The 20,105-nt window shown below is 41.9% G+C and overlaps 2 protein-coding genes across 2 annotated transcripts in view; one reads left to right on the top strand and one right to left on the bottom strand.

Annotated features, from left to right (window-relative positions):
* LOC113423173 (butyrophilin subfamily 1 member A1-like) overlaps nt 1–20,105 on the bottom strand; it is a 100,270-nt gene that overhangs the window by 61,919 nt on the left and 18,246 nt on the right. The window lies entirely within an intron of this gene.
* Nucleotides 1–20,105, top strand: part of LOC148131859 (uncharacterized) — a 29,699-nt gene that overhangs the window by 4,983 nt on the left and 4,611 nt on the right. Inside the window, exons 3-6 of the mRNA XM_087958863.1 lie at nt 861–980; nt 12,583–12,888; nt 14,890–14,946; nt 17,427–17,623. Of these exons, the coding sequence (XP_087814989.1) occupies nt 861–980; nt 12,583–12,888; nt 14,890–14,946; nt 17,427–17,500 (557 nt within the window). The 3' untranslated portion in view covers nt 17,501–17,623. The remainder of the gene's footprint in view (nt 1–860; nt 981–12,582; nt 12,889–14,889; nt 14,947–17,426; nt 17,624–20,105) is intronic.

Below are 20,105 nucleotides of genomic sequence, written 5' to 3'. Positions count from 1 at the left end.
TCACTTTTGTCATTTAAGCGGAGTGGGTGGATTTGGCGCAGTTCCTGTGTTTCAGCTCAACCTAACTCATAGGGTTGTTGTTGTGGGGAAAACAGGAGGGGTAAAGAGTGTTAGGTGCGTTCACTCTCTCAAGTTATTTATAAAAATAATAAAGGTGAGATTTTGAAAAAAATCTAAATAAACTAAACCTAATCTAAATATACGAGGATGGGCAGAAAGCAACTGTGGTTGGTAATTTAAACAACCTATGATCCATGGGGGTCTTCTTTTACCAATATTAATGGGAAAGATTTCTGACTCTCTGTCAGATTCCCCTTTAACTTTCCTTATGGGAAACAGGCAGGCCATATTAGAAATTATGATCACTGTTCATAGCTGGCCATGTCAGGGTGATTGTGTAACAGCCTGGAAGCAGCCACGACTTTGCCAAATTTCAAACCAAATATTGGACACATTCTTTAAGTTAGCCCATTTGAAGTACCTTGATTCAAAATTTGTTGCCCTATGTTACAGGGCCCTGGTACAGATAATTGAAGTTACAAACAAGACAGGAGAGCTTTAGCATTAAGTAGCTCTGAGTTTTTGCAGTAGATTGACTAAATTCCTTCATTTCTGGTTTTTAAAAATATTTAACAAAAAAGTCATCTCCAGCTTAAAAGAAACTATGCTTACGCATTGTGAGTTCTGTTTCATTACAACAGCTGGATTTAATGTTTATTTATCCTGCACATCTGCCTCTCCCTGCGCTACTGTAGACTAGCTAGTTTTAAGGCAAGAATCAGCCATATCCACCCTGATGGCTTAAAAATAGTTATCATTCGTGTTTTGAAAAACTGATTTTGTGGATCATCTTGTTTCAGATACTCCAAGGAATTTTGCACTTGCAATGCAACTCAGGAAAGGAAATGGATGGGTTATTTATTTCATCTGCATCTTTGCTTTTGCTGTTTTCATGTCTGTTACCTGTAACGCTCAACCAAGTAAGTATTGGTTTCCAATTTCCATCACTAATGTACAAATTATCTTGATCTTGTTAATTTTCCCCCAAAGTATTTTTTCTAAGGTTCTTTCTAACAGAGATACCAAGACCTGAATGTAGCTACTTCTCTTTAAAAAGTGTATTGCAATGTATTGTTTAAGTGGATTCCTAGAAGGGAGGGGTGTGTATTCCAGAGGTGTAAGAAAAAGAGGGTAAGTAAGCACACTATAAACCATCACTGTGCAGAAACCATTTTACTGGAGAGGGAGTATTGCAACAGAAACAGGAAATGCCCACACAGGAACAATAGAGATGATTCCTTAGACAGGCAATGTGATACAGGAAACAACTACAATAGAGAGGAATGATAGAGCTGCATATAAGGTAGACATTTGTTGTGGAGCGGTGACAGATACTGAGATGGACACAGGCTCGACTTTTTTAAAGGCTTTATTCGCTCGAATAAATGGTTGCCGCGGCTGCCGGGGCTAACTGGCAGTCAGCTGGCGGCAACGGCTAATGCCGTTTGACAGCTCCTTTTATAGCCAGCTGTCAAACGGCATCAGCCAATGGGAGCGGTCGGCGCTCCCGCCCGGGCGGCGGACCAGAGTGAGGACTGCTGACAGTCTATGAACACAACACTCCTTTCCCCTGGCCAGGAGCATGCGTAGTCCTGCAGCCGGGTAGGCCGCCTTCGCTTGCGGCCGGATCGCCGCAGTCCTGGGGGCTCGCTTGCTTGCAAGGAGTCTCTCGCCTCCGGGGTTTCAGGAGCTCGACGTTGGTCCTCTGGCGCCCTTGCTTGCGTGTCCGGCTGCTGACCAGGTAGGTCCCTCGGGTCGGCTTGCTGCGGGAACGGCTCGGGGTTTGGCGGGTAGACCGGATTGTCTGGCGGGGAACCGTTCGCGACCGCTGGGTAGACCGGTTTGCTCGGCGGGCAGGCCTCTGCATTCGGCTGGTAGACCGGTACGTCTGGCGGGCCCTGGGAGTCAACGGCAGTTCTTTCCCAACGCCTTCTTAGCTGGTCTATGTGCCGGCGCCATACTTGTCCGTCCTCCAGGAGGATCCTGTAGGACTTGGGCCCTGTAATTGAAACTATTCGTCCTGGCATCCATAGAGGGTTCCCTGCATACTTCCTGGCATAAACCAGGTCTTGCAGGGTGAATCCCCTGGCTTGGCTGTCAGAGCCTAGAGGGGTGCCAGGGGCATAATGGGGGTGCAACCTGTCCAGGGTGGTCCTAAGGCGTCTGCCCATCAATAGTTCTGCAGGGGACTTGTTGGTGGTGGTGCATGGGGTTGTATGCTGGGTGAGCAAGTAAGTGGACAGTTTGGAGTGCCAATCTGCTTGGCCAAACCTTACCAAGGCTTCCTTTACAGACCTAACAGCCCTCTCAGCCATCCCATTGCTTGCAGGGTGAAAAGGGGCTGTGAGGGCGTGCCTTATGCCCAGGTTGGCTGCGAAAACTTCAAACTCACAAGAGGTGAACTGGGGGCCATTATCAGATATCAAGGTGTCAGGTAGGCCATGCGTGACAAACAGTCTGGTCAGGGCTCTTGTGACAGCCAGCGTAGTTGTGGAGGGAAGCAAGGCTACATCAATCCATTTAGAGAACGAGTCTACTATGACTAAAAAACGAATCTATTGTGACTAAAAAAGTCTGCAAGGTTTTAAACGAATGGGGGTAGATTGTGGGCCTACATCAAATGAGATAGGGGTACCGGAGTAACACCCTAGCTCATTACTAAAAACATCAGCGTAGTCCCTAAATAGGGTATCTACTTCAGTAGTCACAACAGAGTGAATCCCAGTTATACTAAGGCCCAGGGCAGGGAACCAATCTAACCCAAGCAAGCTAGGAAGGGCACCATCTACTACCACCAGAGGCAAGTGGCCTCTAAAGTTCTGGAATTGAATTAGGAACTTGCCTTTCCCCAGGACTGGAATGGTCTTCCCCTGATAGTCTCGAAGAGTCAGGTGGCAGTTGAGCAGCTTCTTCTTGGACAATGTAGGGAGCAGCTTCTTCAGGGTGGTCCAAGAGATGATAGAGAGGGCAGACCCGGTGTCCACCTCCATCTGGCAGGGCTTACCTTCTAAAAAGATAAAAATACTTATTTTGTTAGACCCCGGGGTGGTATTGTCTGAGTGGTAACAGGTGTAGCAATCTTCAACTTGCCTTTGGAAGGAGGAAGTGGCTTGCGGTCTTTGTGGGAAGGTTTTTTCAGCTTGGCATACTCTAGCTATGTGGCCTTTTTTTCTGGCAGTTCAGGCAGATGGCATTTCTGAATCTGCATGCTGACCTGAGATGTGCCCCACCACAGCTCAGACAATTGGGTTGCTGTCTGGCTGCTGGGTTGGTGTTTTTCCTTGGCATCTCTGGAGGGGGTCTTGGTTGCCTGAGACGGTTTACGTCAAGCGGTTCCTCATCTAGGGAAACCTCATCGAAATGAATGGTAGAGCTCCCTTGTTTTGTGGGGTTCTCTTGAATCTCAGCTGCTGACAGCTCAGACAGCTCAGCAGCCTGAGCTTCTTCTATGGCTAAGGCTAGAGTTAATTCCTTTTTTGCTAGTAATCGCCTCTGGAGCTTTAGGTCTCTAACCCCTCCTACGATTTGATCAAGAAGCATATCTTCCAGGTAATCTCTAAAGCCACAGTGTATGGCAGCTGATCTTAAGGCTGCCATATACTGACTAACGGTTTCCCCCTCAGCCTGAACTCTCCTTCTGAAAGCTAGCCTTCTAGCTATTTGAGAGGGCTTGGGGGAGGATTCCCTGCAACTCCTCCCAGGGAATAGCCTTCACAGAGCGCGGGGATACTAGTGCGGAGGCTGTATCAAAAACAGCAGCTCCACAGAAGCTCAGGAAATAGGATCTTTTCCTTAGGTCGGTGGCTTCTGTCAGGTCAATCGCGTTCAGGAAACACTCGAACCGGTTCATGTATGACTCCCACGTCTCGGCTGGAAGGGAGGGAATGTCGGGTGTGAAGCCATCGTGAAGTGGCAGCGTCAGTCTCCTCAGCTGAGGGAGCTTTAAATTCGTGCTTTTAGAAAAGCGCCTGCGGCTGCGCCTGTCAGGCGGCGTCTGACTCCTCAGCTGGGGAGTTTTGAACTTCGCGCTCTTGGAGAGCGTCAGCGGCGGTGACGTTATTCAGCTCGAGATGGCTTCAGCTCTTTTTGACAGTGACTGTGCTCAGCTGTCCTTGCCTGGTTGTCTCTTATTTGTATCCTGCCCTCGTCGCCAGTGTTGTGAAGCGGCAGCAGATACTGAGACAGACACAGGCTCGACTTTTTTAAAGGCTTTATTGGCTCGAATAAAGGGTTGCCGCGGCTGCCGGGGCTAACTGGCAGTCAGCTGGCGGTAATGGCTGATGCCGTTTGACAGATCCTTTTATAGCCGGCTGTCAAACGGCATCAGCCAATGGGAGCGGTTGGCGCTCCCGCCCGGGCGGCGGACCGGAGTGAGGACTGCCGACAGTCTATTAACACAACAACATTAGACTTGTAACACCTCCCTAACAGTCCCAGAGTATATGGTAGATGCAGATAATAGTTTCTCTGCATCATATATGTGGTTATATGCATAATTTTGTATTTATTTATTTTGTCAAGTTTATGTAGTGTATATTGAAGGTTGTGGCCTTTTGAGAGCTGTATGCAATGAAATTTCATTTTAATGTATGCCGATTAGTGTACATTCAAAGCGACAATAAAGTTATTCTAAGTCTCCGATCCTCAGTCTGGCAAGATTCTGTCTACAGGTATGAAAACAGGGGTGGGATTCTACCAGTTCTGTCCACCTGTGTAGAACTGGTTGCTCTGAAGAGCAGCAAACAGAGAGCATACATAGAACCGGTTCTATGTCTGCTGCCCTTTTGGCCAACCTGCCCGCCCGGGCTCTTACCTGACATTTATTTCCTGCTTTTTCAACCACAGCTGTTTGCATGACACAGCTGCGGTTGAAAAAGCAGGAAAAAAGTGCCTTTTCAACCGCTGGGCACCTGCGCGCAGTGCTGCTCAGCTGTCCAGGCAGCTAGATGATGACGATATACACTCACACGCAGCAAAATGTAAAATCACCGAACCAGTAGTTACACCGGTCGGATCCCACCCCATGTGAAAAGAATTCAGCTTGGAAGAATTGCCACATGTCATTCTTGGTTTTGGGCCTGGCAAAATGGCCTGTATTTTACTAAAGAGTTTGTTCAGGAAATAAACAGGCAGGACAAAAGACACTGCTGCTTTATTTTAAATTCTGGAATTGGAAGAATTGTAGAACAAGCGTTATTCTGTTTACCTTGAACATCCTCCTGCTTATAACATTTTGGTTCAAGAATTTTAGATTTTTAGATTTCCTGAACATAGGCAAGCTCTTCATACTCTACATAAATGATCTCTGTGATCATATAAAGAACAACTGCATTCTCTTTGCTGATGATGTAAAGTTGTTCAATACCACAGACAATACTGCTACCCTTCAAATAGATCTTGACTATGTATCAGAATGGTCAAACAAATGGCAACTTCAAATCTCAACAAATAAATGCTCTGTCTTACATATTGGCAAAAAATAAATAAATCAGAAAATAAAATGCAAGCTGAATAGTCAAGACCTTGTTGAGGATCCAAACTCTGTCAAGGACCTTGGAGTTCTCATCTCTAATGATCTAAGTGCTAGAGCCCACTGTAACTACATAGCCAAAAAGGCATTAAGAGTTGTTAATCTAATCCTATGTAGCTTCTTCTCTGGTAATATCACACTACCAACTAAAGCATACAAAACATTTGCTAGACCTATACTTGAATACAGCTCATCAGTCTGGAACCCATATCATGTATCTGATATTAGCACAATTGAAAAAGTCCAGAAATATTTCACAAGAAGAGTTCTCCGCTCCTCTACTCATTGCAGAATACCTTATGCCACCAGACTTGAAACTCTAGACCTAGAAAACCGAGAACTACGCCGCCTTCGGTCCGATCTAAGTATAGTATATAAAATCATTTATTTATTTATTTATTTATTTGATTTGTCAATTGTTTACAAGATAATAAGTACAAGTGTATACATAGTTGTTAATATATGAAATGGGTACATATAAGAAAAATAAAAGAATAAGAGAAACAATAGGACAGGGATGGTAGGCACGATGGTGCGCTTATGCACGCCCCCTACAGACCTCTTAGGAAAGGGGTGAGGTCAATAGTAGACAGTCTAAGGTTAAAGTTTTTGGGGTTTGGGGAAGAGACTACAGAGTCGGGTAGAGTATTCCAGACATTGACCACTCTATTGCTGAAGTCGTATTTCCTGCAATCAAGTTTGGTGCGGTTTACTTTGAGTTTGTATCTGTTGTGTGCTCTTGTGTTGTTATGGTTAAAGCTGAAGTATTCATTGACAGGTAGGACATTGCAATGTATGATTTTATATACCATGCTTAAGTCGGACCGAAGACGGCGTAATTCAAGGTTTTCTAGTTTTAGAATTTCGAGTCTGGTGGCATAAGGTATTCTACAACGAGTAGAAGAGTGGAGAACTCTTCTTGTGAAATACTTCTGGACTTTCTCAATTGTGCTAATATCACATACGTAATAAGGATTCCAGACTGATGAACTGTATTCGAGTATTGGTCTAGCAAATGTTTTGTATGCTCTGGTTAGTAGTGAGATATTACCAGAGAAAAAGCAACGTAGGATTAGGTTAACAACTCTTAATGCCTTTTTGGCTATGTAGTTGCAGTGGGCTCTAGCACTTAGATCATTAGAGGTGAGTATTCCCAGGTCCTTTACAGAGCTTGGGTCGTCAACAAGATCTTGACTATTCAGTTTGTATTTTATTTTCTGATTTTTTTTACCAATATGTAAGACAGAGCATTTATTTGTTGAGATTTGAAGTTGCCATATGTTAGACCATTCAGATACATAGTCTAGGTCTTTTTGAAGGGTAGTAGTATTGTCTGTGGTATTGAACAGCTTTACATCATCAGCGAAGAGAACGCAATTGCTCTTGATATGATCACAAAGGTCGTTTATGTAGATTATGAAGAGAGTTGGTCCTAGAACACTGCCTTGGGGAACACCACTATTGACAGGTACTGGATTTGATAGGGCGTTCCCGATTTTGACCATTTGTTGTCATTTTGACAGGAATGCTTCTATCCAGTTATTTAGTTGTCCAGAGATACCATAAGATTTTATTTTTAGGAGTAGTTTGTCGTGTACCACTGAATCAAAGGCTTTACAGAAGTCTATATAGATTGCGTCTATTGCTTTGCCCTGGTCGAGTTGTGTAGTCCATATGTTTTTGCAGTGTAAGAGTTGCAGATTACAGGATAGTTTTTTTCTGAAACCAAATTGTTTATTGGAGAGTAGGTTGTTTGTCTCTAAATGGAGGATGATGGATTGGTTAATAATTGATTCCATGACTTTACAGGTGACGCAGCATAAGGAGATTGGTCTGTAATTTTCAACTAGGCTTGGGTCTCCCTTTTTGAAGATAGGGATGACTGTGGCTTGTAACCATAGGTTAGGCAAGGAGCTGGTCCTGAAAGATTTTTCAAAGATTATGCTTAGAGGTTTGGCTATGGCAGTGGATAGCTTTCTTAAGAAGTAGGCACATATTCCATCCGGTCCAATAGATAGAGATGGTTTTAGGTTGCGTAGTGCTTTTTCAACGTTGTCTACTGTAAAATCGATGTGTATTAGATCATTGTTGTTATCTGTGGTACGGCTAGGAAACATTGGGCATGATCCATTACTGTTTACAAACACTGAGCCGAAGAATGTGTTAAAGATGTTGGCTTTAATGGTGTCGTCGCTGCAGTCTTTACCATCGGGTCCTATCAAGGGAGGGATGGACCTTGAGTCTTTTAGTTTGTTGTTTACAAAATTGTAAAAAGCACGGGTGGAATTGGTGCTTAGAAGGTTTTCCTCTTGTTTAATGTGATAATTGGTGCATTCGGTCTTTATCTGGTGGCATAAATTTTTGTATCGGTTTTTGAAATTAGCAACGTGACCAGATTTGTTTTTCCGCCAGAGTGATCTCTTTTTGGATTGAAGTTTCCTTATTGATATGGGTAATCTGCTTTTTTGTTTTGTTTTTGGAGTTGTTGTTGGAACATATAGTTTGATGACTCTTTTGACTTCAAGTAAAAAAATGTTGTAATGGTCTTCAACACTATTGCATCCAGTGAATAGAGATTGCCAATCGAGGGATGAGAGATCGTTATCTATAAGATCATAGTTGCCTTTTTGAAGTTACAATTAGGGATGACATCATTGTGGTGATTTTTGTGTGGACGTATGTTGAGGCAAAAGTCAATCATATTGTGGTCACTACTGGAAAAGGGTTCTTTGGTTTGTATTCCGTAAATTAAATTCAAACTATTGCAGAAGATGAGATCGAGGCAGTTGTTCAGTCTAGTGTTGTTGGTTACTAGTTGTTCAAGACCTAGATTTGTAATAGCATTGTAGAAGGTTGTGTGTATGATTTCAGTTGTACAATTATTTAGGGTCCAGTCGATATGAGGTAGATTGAAATCTCCAAGAAAGATAAAAGGGTATGGGCAGGATGTAGCCCATGTTAGTAGTGTATTTAGCTTGTTTACATGTTCGATGTCCTAATCAGGTGCTCTGTAACATAGTAAGATTCGAATTGTGATATTTAAGGATAGTTCACAGATGATGGTTTCAGGAAGGGCAAGCTCCTGGGTAACTTGGATATTTTTTAGATGTAAGGATTTTTTATAGAATATAGCAACACCACCTCCTCGACGATTTTCACGATCTGATCGGTAAACATGATAGGTAAACATGATTTTCGGTAAACGTGATTTTCACGATCTGATCGGTAAACACTTTTTGACAGTGACTGTGCTCAGCTGTCCTTGCCTGGTTGTCTCTTATTTGTATCCCGCCCTCGTCGCCAGTGTTGTGAAGCGGCAGCAGATACTGAGACAGACACAGGCTCGACTTTTTTAAAGGCTTTATTCGCTCGAATAAAGGGTTGCCGCGGCTGCCGGGGCTAACTGGCAGTCAGCTGGCGGTAACGGCTGATGCCGTTTGACAGATCCTTTTATAGCCGGCTGTCAAACGGCATCAGCCAATGGGAGCAGTTGGCGCTCCCGCCCGGGCGGCGGACCGGAGTGAGGACTGCCGACAGTCTATGAACACAACAACATTAGACTTGTAACACCTCCCTAATAGTCCCAGAGTATATGGTAGATGCAGATAATAGTTTCTCTGCATCATATATGTGGTTATATGCATAATTTTGTATTTATTTATTTTGTCAAGTTTATGTAGTGTATATTGAAGGTTGTGGCCTTTTGAGAGCTGTATGCAATGAAATTTCATTTTAATGTATGCCGATTAGTGTTCAAAGCGACAATAAAGCGACAATAAAGTTATTCTAAGCGACAATAAAGTTATTCTAAGTCTCAAAGCGACAATAAAGTTATTCTAAGTCTCCGATCCTCAGTCTGGCAAGATTCTGTCTACAGGTATGAAAACAGGGGTGGGATTCTACCAGTTCTGTCCACCTGTGTAGAACTGGTTGCTCTGAAGAGCAGCAAACAGAGAGCATACATAGAACCGGTTCTATGTCTGCTGCCCTTTTGGCCAACCTGCCCGCCCGGGCTCTTACCTGACATTTATTTCCTGCTTTTTCAACCACAGCTGTTTGCATGACACAGCTGCGGTTGAAAAAGCAGGAAAAAAGTGCCTTTTCAACCGCTGGGCACCTGCGCGCAGTGCTGCTCAGCTGTCCAGGCAGCTAGATGATGACGATATACACTCACACGCAGCAAAATGTAAAATCATCGAACCAGTAGTTACACCGGTCGGATCCCACCCCATGTGAAAAGAATTCAGCTTGGAAGAATTGCCACATGTCATTCTTGGTTTTGGGCCTGGCAAAATGGCCTGTATTTTACTAAAGAGTTTGTTCAGGAAATAAACAGGCAGGACAAAAGACACTGCTGCTTTATTTTAAATTCTGGAATTGGAAGAATCGTAGAACAAGCGTTATTCTGTTTACCTTGAACATCCTCCTGCTTATAACATTTTGGTTCAAGAATTTTAGATTTTTAGATTTCCTGAACATAGGCAAGCTCTTCATACTCTACATAAATGATCTCTGTGATCATATAAAGAGCAACTGCATTCTTTTTGCTGATGATGTAAAGTTGTTCAATACCACAGACAATACTGCTACCCTTCAAATAGATCTTGACTATGTATCAGAATGGTCAAACAAATGGCAACTTCAAATCTCAACAAATAAATGCTCTGTCTTACATATTGGCAAAAAATAAATAAATCAGAAAATAAAATGCAAGCTGAATAGTCAAGACCTTGTTGAGGATCCAAACTCTGTCAAGGACCTTGGAGTTCTCATCTCTAATGATCTAAGTGCTAGAGCCCACTGTAACTACATAGCCAAAAAGGCATTAAGAGTTGTTAATCTAATCCTATGTAGCTTCTTCTCTGGTAATATCACACTACCAACTAAAGCATACAAAACATTTGCTAGACCTATACTTGAATACAGCTCATCAGTCTGGAACCCATATCATGTATCTGATATTAGCACAATTGAACTACACCGCCTTCGGTCCGATCTAAGTATAGTATATAAAATCATACATTGCAATGTCCTACCTGTCCATGAATACTTCAGCTTCAACCATAATAATACAAGAGCACACAATAGATACAAACTCGAGGTTAACCGCACCAAACTTGATTGCAGGAAATACAACTTCAGCAACAGAGTGGTCAATGTTTGGAATACTCTACCTGACTCTGTGGTTTCTTCCCCAAACCCCAAAAACTTTAACCTTAGACTATCTACTATTGACCTCACCCCCTTCCTAAGAGGTCTGTAGGGGGCATGCATAAGCGCACCAATCGTGCCTACCGTCCCTGTCCTATTGTTTATTTTTATTTTTCTTGTAAGTATCCATCTCATGTATTCAAAACTATGTTTATTATTATACCTGTATCTTGTAAGCGATTGACAAATCAAAAAAAAAAAAAAAAGTCAATGGCACAATGCAGACAAAAGAAATTGCAGAAACAATTGCACAGGAGATACCCTAATGAGAGACTAATGGTCAAGGAAGCCATGCTACACTATGAAGATCAGTGCTAGTCACAATGTTTAATAATACTTACTGAGATATGTAGGTACTTAACAAAAACCTTAGGGCTTAACAGGAACAATTGTAAACAATGGTGCTGGTAATCAGGGAAAATTCAACCTTAACTGAGCTCCACCTGAGAGACCTCAAAAAAATCAGGAATGCATTTTTGTTTATTGTTCTGTATATCAGAATCACTTCTTGTGAAATGAGCAGCCACATACACTTTTCAGGGGCAGAGGATCAAGAAGGAGGAAAATATGGCGCTAGATCATCTGTCCTTTTCTAAACCCCAAGACAGCCATGAATGAACCAAGAAAAATAAAGTTTTTCTTCTTAAAAGAATATTACCCAAAAAATTAAAAAGAGAGAGAGTAAAAGATACAAGAATATAAAGTTCATAACAGTATACACTGGGGAGTCACAGGAAGTGTCAGAAAAATCAAGGTGTTAGCCCTCTTGTACAGAATTGCTAATTTATACGTAATCCTCAAGTTATGACCACAGTATGGACCAGAATCTCCATTGCTAACCAAGGCAGCTGTTAAATGAGTCGCACCTGTTTTTACGACAAATCATGCAGTCATTAAGTGAATCCAACTTCCCACATTGACTTCATTTTTTGCAAGTTGGTTGGGAAAGTCGCACGTGTTTATTGCATGACCCCAGGACGCTGCAACCATTGTAAATACCTGTCAATTGCTGAGCATATAAATTTTGATGACTGTGTGGATGCTGCAAGGTTTATAAAGTGCGAGGATTGATCATAAGTCATTTGGAGGGGAATGTTGTAATTTCAGTTGCAAAATGAATGGCTGTAAGTCAAGGACCACCTGTAATTAGTTGACTTGTCCTATCCTTAAAATGTACAGAATATTTTCAAGATTATTTCCTGTGAGACAAGGCTGAAATCAGCAGAAAATCGAATATATTTCTTCTCTTCTTTCTTCCCATTCGATATAACGAAGCACCAGAGGGGGAGAGTTACTTAATTTTTAAAAATCAGTGTTTGGGGTACCATTTTATCAAAATTTAAATTAGCCTGGAGTTTATGTATGTGTGTACCTATCTATATATGTGTACCCAACAGCATCTTTCTGTCTCGTCTGCTATCTTAATTATTCTCCTGACCAATGTTTAATCAAACTCAAAATTGCACTTGGATAATACCTTCTGGAGGGGTCTGGACACCACATTCTAGTTCTGAAACCACCTGCAGTTTTATTTATTTATAGCCTCTTATTGTGACTTTTTGTAAGTAACAGAACTGTTACTTTTGTTATATGCCTCCTCTTATACAGAATCATATTGAGCCATCCCTTCTGAGTTATTTTTTTCAAATATTAATTCATTGCTTCTTGACAAATTAATATAGGCATTGCGGTTTCTGGGCCAAAGGCAGTATTATTTTGGCCCAAACAGGCTTCCGTGCCTGAGATGGTAGATAACTATGAATTTCTTCTTCTCTTAACAGATGATCAGGATTGCCTTCACATGAGGAACATATCTGTAGAGGAAGGAGGAGCAACGAAAATAATCCTAGCTGATTCTGAAATTGCTGAAGATCTCCTTATCTGGAACCAAACAAACTCAAAATGGAAACACAGCTGCTATTTTTCTCATGGAGTTTGCAAACCGCTTGATCTTGATTTCAGAGAGGACTTTTCCACAAAAGGAAACACATTGATATTAAAGAATGCCAGCCACAAAGCCAGCGGGCATTACAGGCTTCAGAATATGTCTGGAAAGTGTATCTTGTCATTTAAGATCTCTGTCAAAAGTAAGCTTGTACAGGTGCTATTTAAACTGCAGATGTTGAGTTTGGGTCTGCGGGTGGGGGGGCAGTTGTAGGATTCAAAAAGTTCTACTACTGGCTCTGTGGGTATGGTGGGCGTGGCTTGGTGGGCGTGGCAGCGGAAAGATACTATAAAATCTCCATTCCCACCCCACAGGGGTGGGATTCAAATTTTTTTTACTACCAGTTCTGTGGGTGTGGCTTGGTGGGCGTGGCAGGGGAAGGATAGTGTAAAATCTCCAATCAGAGGCGGTATTTGCCGGTTCTCCGAACTACTCAAAATTTCTCCTACCGGTTCTCTAGAACAGGTCAGAACCTGCTGAATACCACCTTCTGTGCCCAACTTCAGGGGAAGGTTACTGCAAAATCCCCATTTCCTCCCCACCCCACTAACCTGCTTTCCAGCTCCGTTCTCCTATGCAGGACAACAAAAGAAGAGCCAGCCAATCAGCTGGGACTCGGGAGGCAGGAAATAGATAGGGGCAGAGCCAGCCAGAGGTGGGATTTGCCGGTTCTCTGAACTACTCAAAATTTCCGCTACCGGTTCTCCAGAACTGGTCAGAACCTACTGAATACCACCTCTGCCTTGGATCAGTCTTGAGACCTGGCAATTTCCTAGAGAAGGCCTTGCAGTTTTCTTGGCAATGTTTTGGATCCCATATTATCCAAAAATCATGGTACATAGTTGAGAAGTAGCAGTCTGATTGCTAATTCTTTTCCTGTTTTATTTATTTATTTAAATACTACTAAAACCCCTGTGTCTGTTTGATTGATTGTAACCTTCAATTGGGCAAAACAGTGCATTATAAGGAAACAATTTTTGAATCAAGGCAATTCACATAAAGCTAACCTAAAAAATCCAGAAGTCATGACTCTCCTGGCACTGAAGTGGTGCAAAGCTGTGGGTACTTCAAAACTGTCATGCCATCACACTGCCCTGGTCAAGTGCTATATTGTGTTATTATTTCCAATACTTCCTGCCAGCTTCCTACTAGGAAAATCAGTGAGGAAGATGGCAGGAAGTCAAAAGTCACTCTCACTGATTTTTTTTTTTATTGCCCATAGTCATTCTGTTTTGTCTTTTTTAAGATAATGAAATACATTTGAAAACAATCACCTAACAGGTCACAGGTTATCTAGTAACAGCTACAAATTTCTCTCAAAATATACAGGCAGTCTTCAACATAGAGTCGTAATGGAGCCTTCCTATTATAAGTCACGGCGATGGTAAAGGGGTCACCCATATAACTGACCTGGTTTTATGACCTTTTCTGTGCTGGTCATTAAGCAAACGAATGGTTTGCTATGGATCAGTTTTGTGAAAATGAGAAACAAATGCTGGTTTTCAGCAAAAAATAATAATAATAAGTTATAAAATATGGCCATATGTTTGTAGGATACTGCAAAGGGCTATGAATGCAGGCTGGTTGCTAAAGACCCAAAGAGTAATCATGTGATCGGGGTGCAATGGTGGGATTCAATTTTTTTTACTACCGGTTCTGTGGGCATGGCTTGGTGGGCATGGCAGGAGAAGGATACTGTAAAATCTCCAGTCAGAGGTGGTATTTGCCGGTTCTCCGAACTACTCAATATTTTCACTACAGGTTCTCCAGAACTGCTGAATACCACCTCTGCTGGGGTGTGTGTGCATGTGGTCCTGGGGAGGCCCGTCATAACTTCAAAGTAAGCTGATGGCTATTATGTAGATATAATGGATTCATCCAGGAACATCTGCAGATTATAGTTAAAAAGACGATGTCCACAACTGTGCAGTCTAATCTCTGCTGGATTTTTATGTGAATTTATGCACATAAAAAAAAAATAGGCGTAGCTTCATATACCTTTGTGGCCGCCATCTTGATTTTTTTTTTTAACATAACGTGAGGACAGACTTGGACTCAGTAGACCAAAAGGTGCAAGATTGTGATACAATATTTTCTCCCTTTTCCCCCCCTCAATCTCCTCCTTCGTTTCTTCCAGGCGCAGAGCCTACCACTTCCTCTCCTCCATCCGGATCCTTCAGCTTCCGATTGGCAAACCGGAGTAAGTAGAGGCGGAGGAAGCAAGAAAAGATACTTGCATTTTTCTCGGAGTTCTGCCATCGATTCTTAAACAGGATGAGGAGAAAAAATGGTTCTGTTTGCATTTTAATGTAGATTTAAGGGATTAGCACTTCCCAAATGTAAACATTGGGTGTCTTGAACTACAGTTCCCATCATCTCAGGATAACATAGACCAATGCTCAGTTGGAAACAGGGCATTGAGTTAGACCAGTGTTGGCAACTCTGGCAGTTTTAAGATGGCTGGACTTCAATTCCCAGAATTCCTCAGCCATCATGGCTAGCTGGGGAATTCTGGGAGTTGAAGTCCACCCAACTTAAAGCCACCAAGGTTGAGAAACACCCCTTTAGCAAAATTGTATGGGTAATTTCAATCGAATCAGAACAGGTTCTGCAACTTTCCTTCATGACATTGCTTTCTTTATGGTCTATCATTACATTATACAATTTTTAATACTTTATTTATTTTCCCACCATTCATTTCCTTACATATTAGTCTTTGATGGGAAGGTAAATTTCACCTTTTGTGTTGCGTATTTAAATATTCCCACACTAAAATTCACCCCAGTTTCACACCAAACAGGCAGAGGAAATGAAAAAGCTGAGTCATCGTGGGAGGTTTTCAGAATCTGACATCAGGAAATCCTGCACAATGTGATAGTGAATCACTCTGTCTGGTTTCCACTTGATGAACCGGCAAATGTTCCTCTGGTAGGAAAAATTAAAAGCCGTGTTCATAGTTGGTTGAGTGAAGAATTCATGAAGAAGGGGAAAAGTTAGAAAAACATGTAAAGAAGGAGAAACAGTTGGCCAACGGCTCCTGATTCTTGCCAGTTCCTGGGGGAAAGGTCTAGAACTACAATGGTCAGAGATATCCACAGGGTTTGCTCAGTGGTAGGATTCAAAAAAAAATTACTACCGATTCTGTGGGCATGGCTTGGTGGGCATGGCAGGGGAAGGATATTGTAAACATTCCCACCCCACTCCTGAGGGGAGGATCCTGCAAAATCCCCATTCCCTCCCCACCCCACTAACCTGCTTTCCAGCTCCAATCTCCTGTGCAGGGCAACAAAAGAAGACCCAGCCGATCAGCTGGGACTTGGGAGGCGGAGAATAGATGGGGGCGGGGCCAGTCAGAGGTGGCATTCCGAACTACTCCAAATTTCCGCTGTCGGTTCTCCAGAACTGGTCAGAACCTGCTGAATACCACCTCTGGGCCTGCTCTAAAAAAAGTCAAGATGGCAACTATGATGATGAGATCAAATTTCTATGACACCCATAAAAATGTCATCGAACTTCAATTACCCAGTTACAGATGGCCTCTTGATTTTATTGGACTACACCAGGGGTCTCCAAACTTGGCAACTTTGAGACTTGTGGACTTCAACTCCCAGAATTTCTCAGCCAGCAAAGAATTCTTGGAGTTGAAGTCTACAAAGTCTCAAAGTTGCCAAGTTTGGGATCCCTGGGCTACACCCTCCAGAGATGCCTGACAGTGACAAATTTACCTTCGCTTCTCTTTTCTTCTTCTCTTCCCCTCCCCTCTCCACATTTCATCTCCCTTTCTCCTTCCTTCCTTCCTTCCTTCCTTCTTTCCCTCCTTCCTTCCTTCCTTCCTTCTTTCCTTCCTTCCTTCCTTCCTTCCTTCTTTCCTTCCTTCCTTCTTTCCTTCCTTCCTTCCTTCCTTCTTTCTTCCTTCCTTCCTTCCTTCTTCCCTTTTCCTTCCTTCCTTCCTTCCTTCCTTCCTTCCTTCCTTCTTTCCTTCCTTCCTTCCTTCCTTCTTTCCTTCCTTCCTTCCTTCCTTCCTTCCTTCCTTCCTTCCTTCTTTCCTTCCTTCCTTCCTTCCTTCCTTCTTTCCTTTTTCCTTCCTTCCTTCCTTCCTTCTTTCCTTCCTTCCTTCCTCCCTCCCTCCCCCCTCACAACTATTCCTGCTGAACCAAAGACTGGATCACTAGTTTTGGTGTGATGATGATTGCTGACATGGGGGGAAACTGCGCAAGGGTTGTATCTCATGTTTCATTGTGTGATCCGTCCCCAGCAATTGACTGATCATCTAGAGCAGGGGTTCCCATATCCAGGGGGTGCGAGAAAAGTCCAGGTAAATAATAGGATATTGGCTATATGTTGGGATTTTTATTTATTATGCAATGGATTAACTTTGTTTTCATTTTAGAGTTAAGTCTCGTTATTTAGTGGCCGTCACATACGTAGCTGAAAAGATTCAATCCTACCATATATTTAACGCGTTCAGTAGTTCCTAAAGTCTAAATTTCAGGGGGTGTGTGGTTCGAGTGAAATTTCTTTAGGGGTGCGGGGTGAAAAAAAGGTTGGGAACCACTGATCTAGGGCTAGGCAAAGCACCATAGGCTTTTTTGAGTTGTGTGGCATCTCAGTGTATGAGATAAATGAATGTTAGGTGGATTGATCTACCTACCTACTTATCTTTCTTCTTTCTACTTACAGGTAGTGTGACATGGTTCTGCTTTCTAGCAACAAATCCAATATTAGCAATTTTCAATTACCTGCGAATGCACTGAAGACACCGCTCCCTGGCCTTGAGGGACTTTTCTGTGCACCCTATTTTATTTTTAAGTTATTTTCTTACCGTGCAATATATATGGTTTCTGTGTTGGGTAATCACAGTAATGCACACAAAGAGGGTGTAGAGTTGTAATTGCAGGAATGTTCCAATCTCGGATGGCAAACCTCAGGTAATGAAGGTTCCAAAGCAAATACAACTCAGGCAAACAAAGTCACTAATGTAAAGGAGGATTAGAGAGAGGAAGTAAACATATGTTAGACTTTAACTAGAGATAATTAATTGTGTTAATTACTATGCTAAACAGTAACGAAAGTCAAGCAGAAACTAAAGTTAACCAATGTTAGAGGATTACTAAAAATGTGTATAAATGTAAAACTAGACTCCAATAAAGTTCATCATGATTCATTTGATCATGATCAAACACCTTGACTGCCTCGTCATTACAACAAGTGGTGCATGAACAGGGACCCTCTTACTTCGTCCGGCAAGGATTTGGTGCACCTTCAACCCTTTGTGGTTTCTTCAACCTTTTGGTTTCTCTAAGTATGGGGTCTTCGCTTTCTGAGGAACAAAGGAAGCATGTAGATGAATTAGGCTATTTGTTGAAGAAAAATAATACTGAGGTACCACAGAAAAATCTCTTAAGGCTGGTCCAGGAGATTGCAGCTCAGTGCCTATGGTACCCAGAAGAGGGGTCTTTAAAATTAACTGATTGGGAACGTATAGGAAAAACATTGCATACTGAACCTAGAGCAGAAATAGAAGTTTTGCAGGTGTGGCATTTATGTAGGCATGTAATTGAAAAATTTGGTCACAATGAACTTTCTCTTTTAACACCTCCACCTTCACGTTATACTAATGTTCTCATTTATCCTCCTTCTTCACCTGAATATATGTCTTCAATTCTCTCAGCTACTGCAGAAACAGGGCAAAAACCTCCTGACTCTATTGTTCAGTCTTCTTTTCAGAAAATGGTTGAGAACTGTCAAAAGGATGCCTCTGTCTCAGGAACAGAACTTGCAGAATTAGTGTCTGTTTGTCCAGTACAATATCGTCCTGGTCAGGGGCCACAGCTTGGACTGCAAGTAGCAGAATGGGAGGGTCTGCCTTATCAAATCTTAAGAGAGTTAAAAAAAAGGCAGTTACAGACTATGGGATTAGTGGTAATTTTACAAGAGGACTTGTAGAAGGAATAAAAAATGGTTATACAATGATTCCTGAAGATTGGAAGCAAATATTACCTGACTCCTCCAGCAGTCTATCTCACTCCTCCCCAGCCACAGCTGGTAGTACTGGGATTGATCTAATCACTCAAGAGGAAATTGAGTTTAAATTTCCCTTGGAAGTTAAAATAGTTCCATCTCAATTTAAAGGACCTCTTCCTTCAGGATTAGTTGGCTTAATTTTGCCTCGTTCTTCTGCACACAAAAAGGGCTGTTTTGTTGTGCCTGGTGTAATAGATTCAGATTACACTGGTATCATTATGATTCAGATTTGGGTGAATCTTCCTCAAGTTCTTCTTTGTAATTCTTCTGTTGTTCAATTGTTTCTTCTTCTATATGAAAATCCATCTCCTGGTATAGGTAATCGTGTGGATGCAGGATTTGGATCAACTTCTTTATCTGTAGGTTTACTTCATCAGCTGAACTCCTCTCTCTTCCTTAAACAACCATTTCAAGGGTTTTTGGATACTGGAGCCGATGTTACTGTCATCTCTTTACATTGGCCAGTACAGTGGCAAAAAACAAGTTTCTTCATTGTGGGGAATAGGAGGTTCTACAGCTGCTTGGCAGAATGTTCAAGAAATTAATGTTACAACATCTGCTGGTAAGTCTTTTTTCCTACAACCATACATTCTAGATATTCATACTAATATTTGGGGCCGTGATATCCTTTCTCTTCTTAATGCTCATTTGATTCTTGATGATGGCTCTTCCTCTTAAATGGCTCTGTTCTACGCAGGTTTGGGTGGAACAATGACCATTATCAAAGGAAAAACTTGCTGCTTTACAACAATTGGTTCAAGAACAATTGGCTGCTGGTGATATAGAACCTTCTACTAGTCCTTGGAATACTCCTGTTTTTGTTATAAAAAAGAAAAATGGGAAATTTCACCTCTTGCAGGATTTACGAGAAATTAATAAATGTATCCAACCCATGGGTCCCTTACAATGTGGTCTACCAAATCCTAACAATTCATAATTTTTATAAATTATTGGTAGTTGATCGTAAAGACTGCTTTTTTACTATACCTTTGCAGCCTCAAGACAAAGAAAAATTTGCATTTACTGTTCAAGTTTTTAATAATAGCATGCCCACAAAACGATATCATTGGTACATGTTGCCTCAGGGAATGCTTAATTCCCCTACACTTTGTCAATATTTCGTGGATAATGCTCTTCAACCCTTTAGGAATAAATTTCCTTCCTATTTAGTCTATCATTATATGGATGATATATTGATAGCAGCCCCAGATTTTGATGAATCTAAGTTGTTAAAAGAGTTAATGGATATTGTGGCACAACAGGGATTGTATATAGCCTCAGATAAAATTCAAAAGGTAGACCCTTATATCTACTTAGGACATAGAATGTTGCATA

This window comes from Notechis scutatus, chromosome 2, assembly GCF_049901735.1.
Source record: "Notechis scutatus isolate UNSWTSFEM ecotype Mainland chromosome 2, rNotScu1.2, whole genome shotgun sequence".
In the NCBI taxonomy this organism is placed as follows: domain Eukaryota; kingdom Metazoa; phylum Chordata; class Lepidosauria; order Squamata; family Elapidae; genus Notechis; species Notechis scutatus.
Note: the sequence above shows the minus strand (reverse complement) of the source record. Positions and strands in the feature narration are given on the sequence as shown.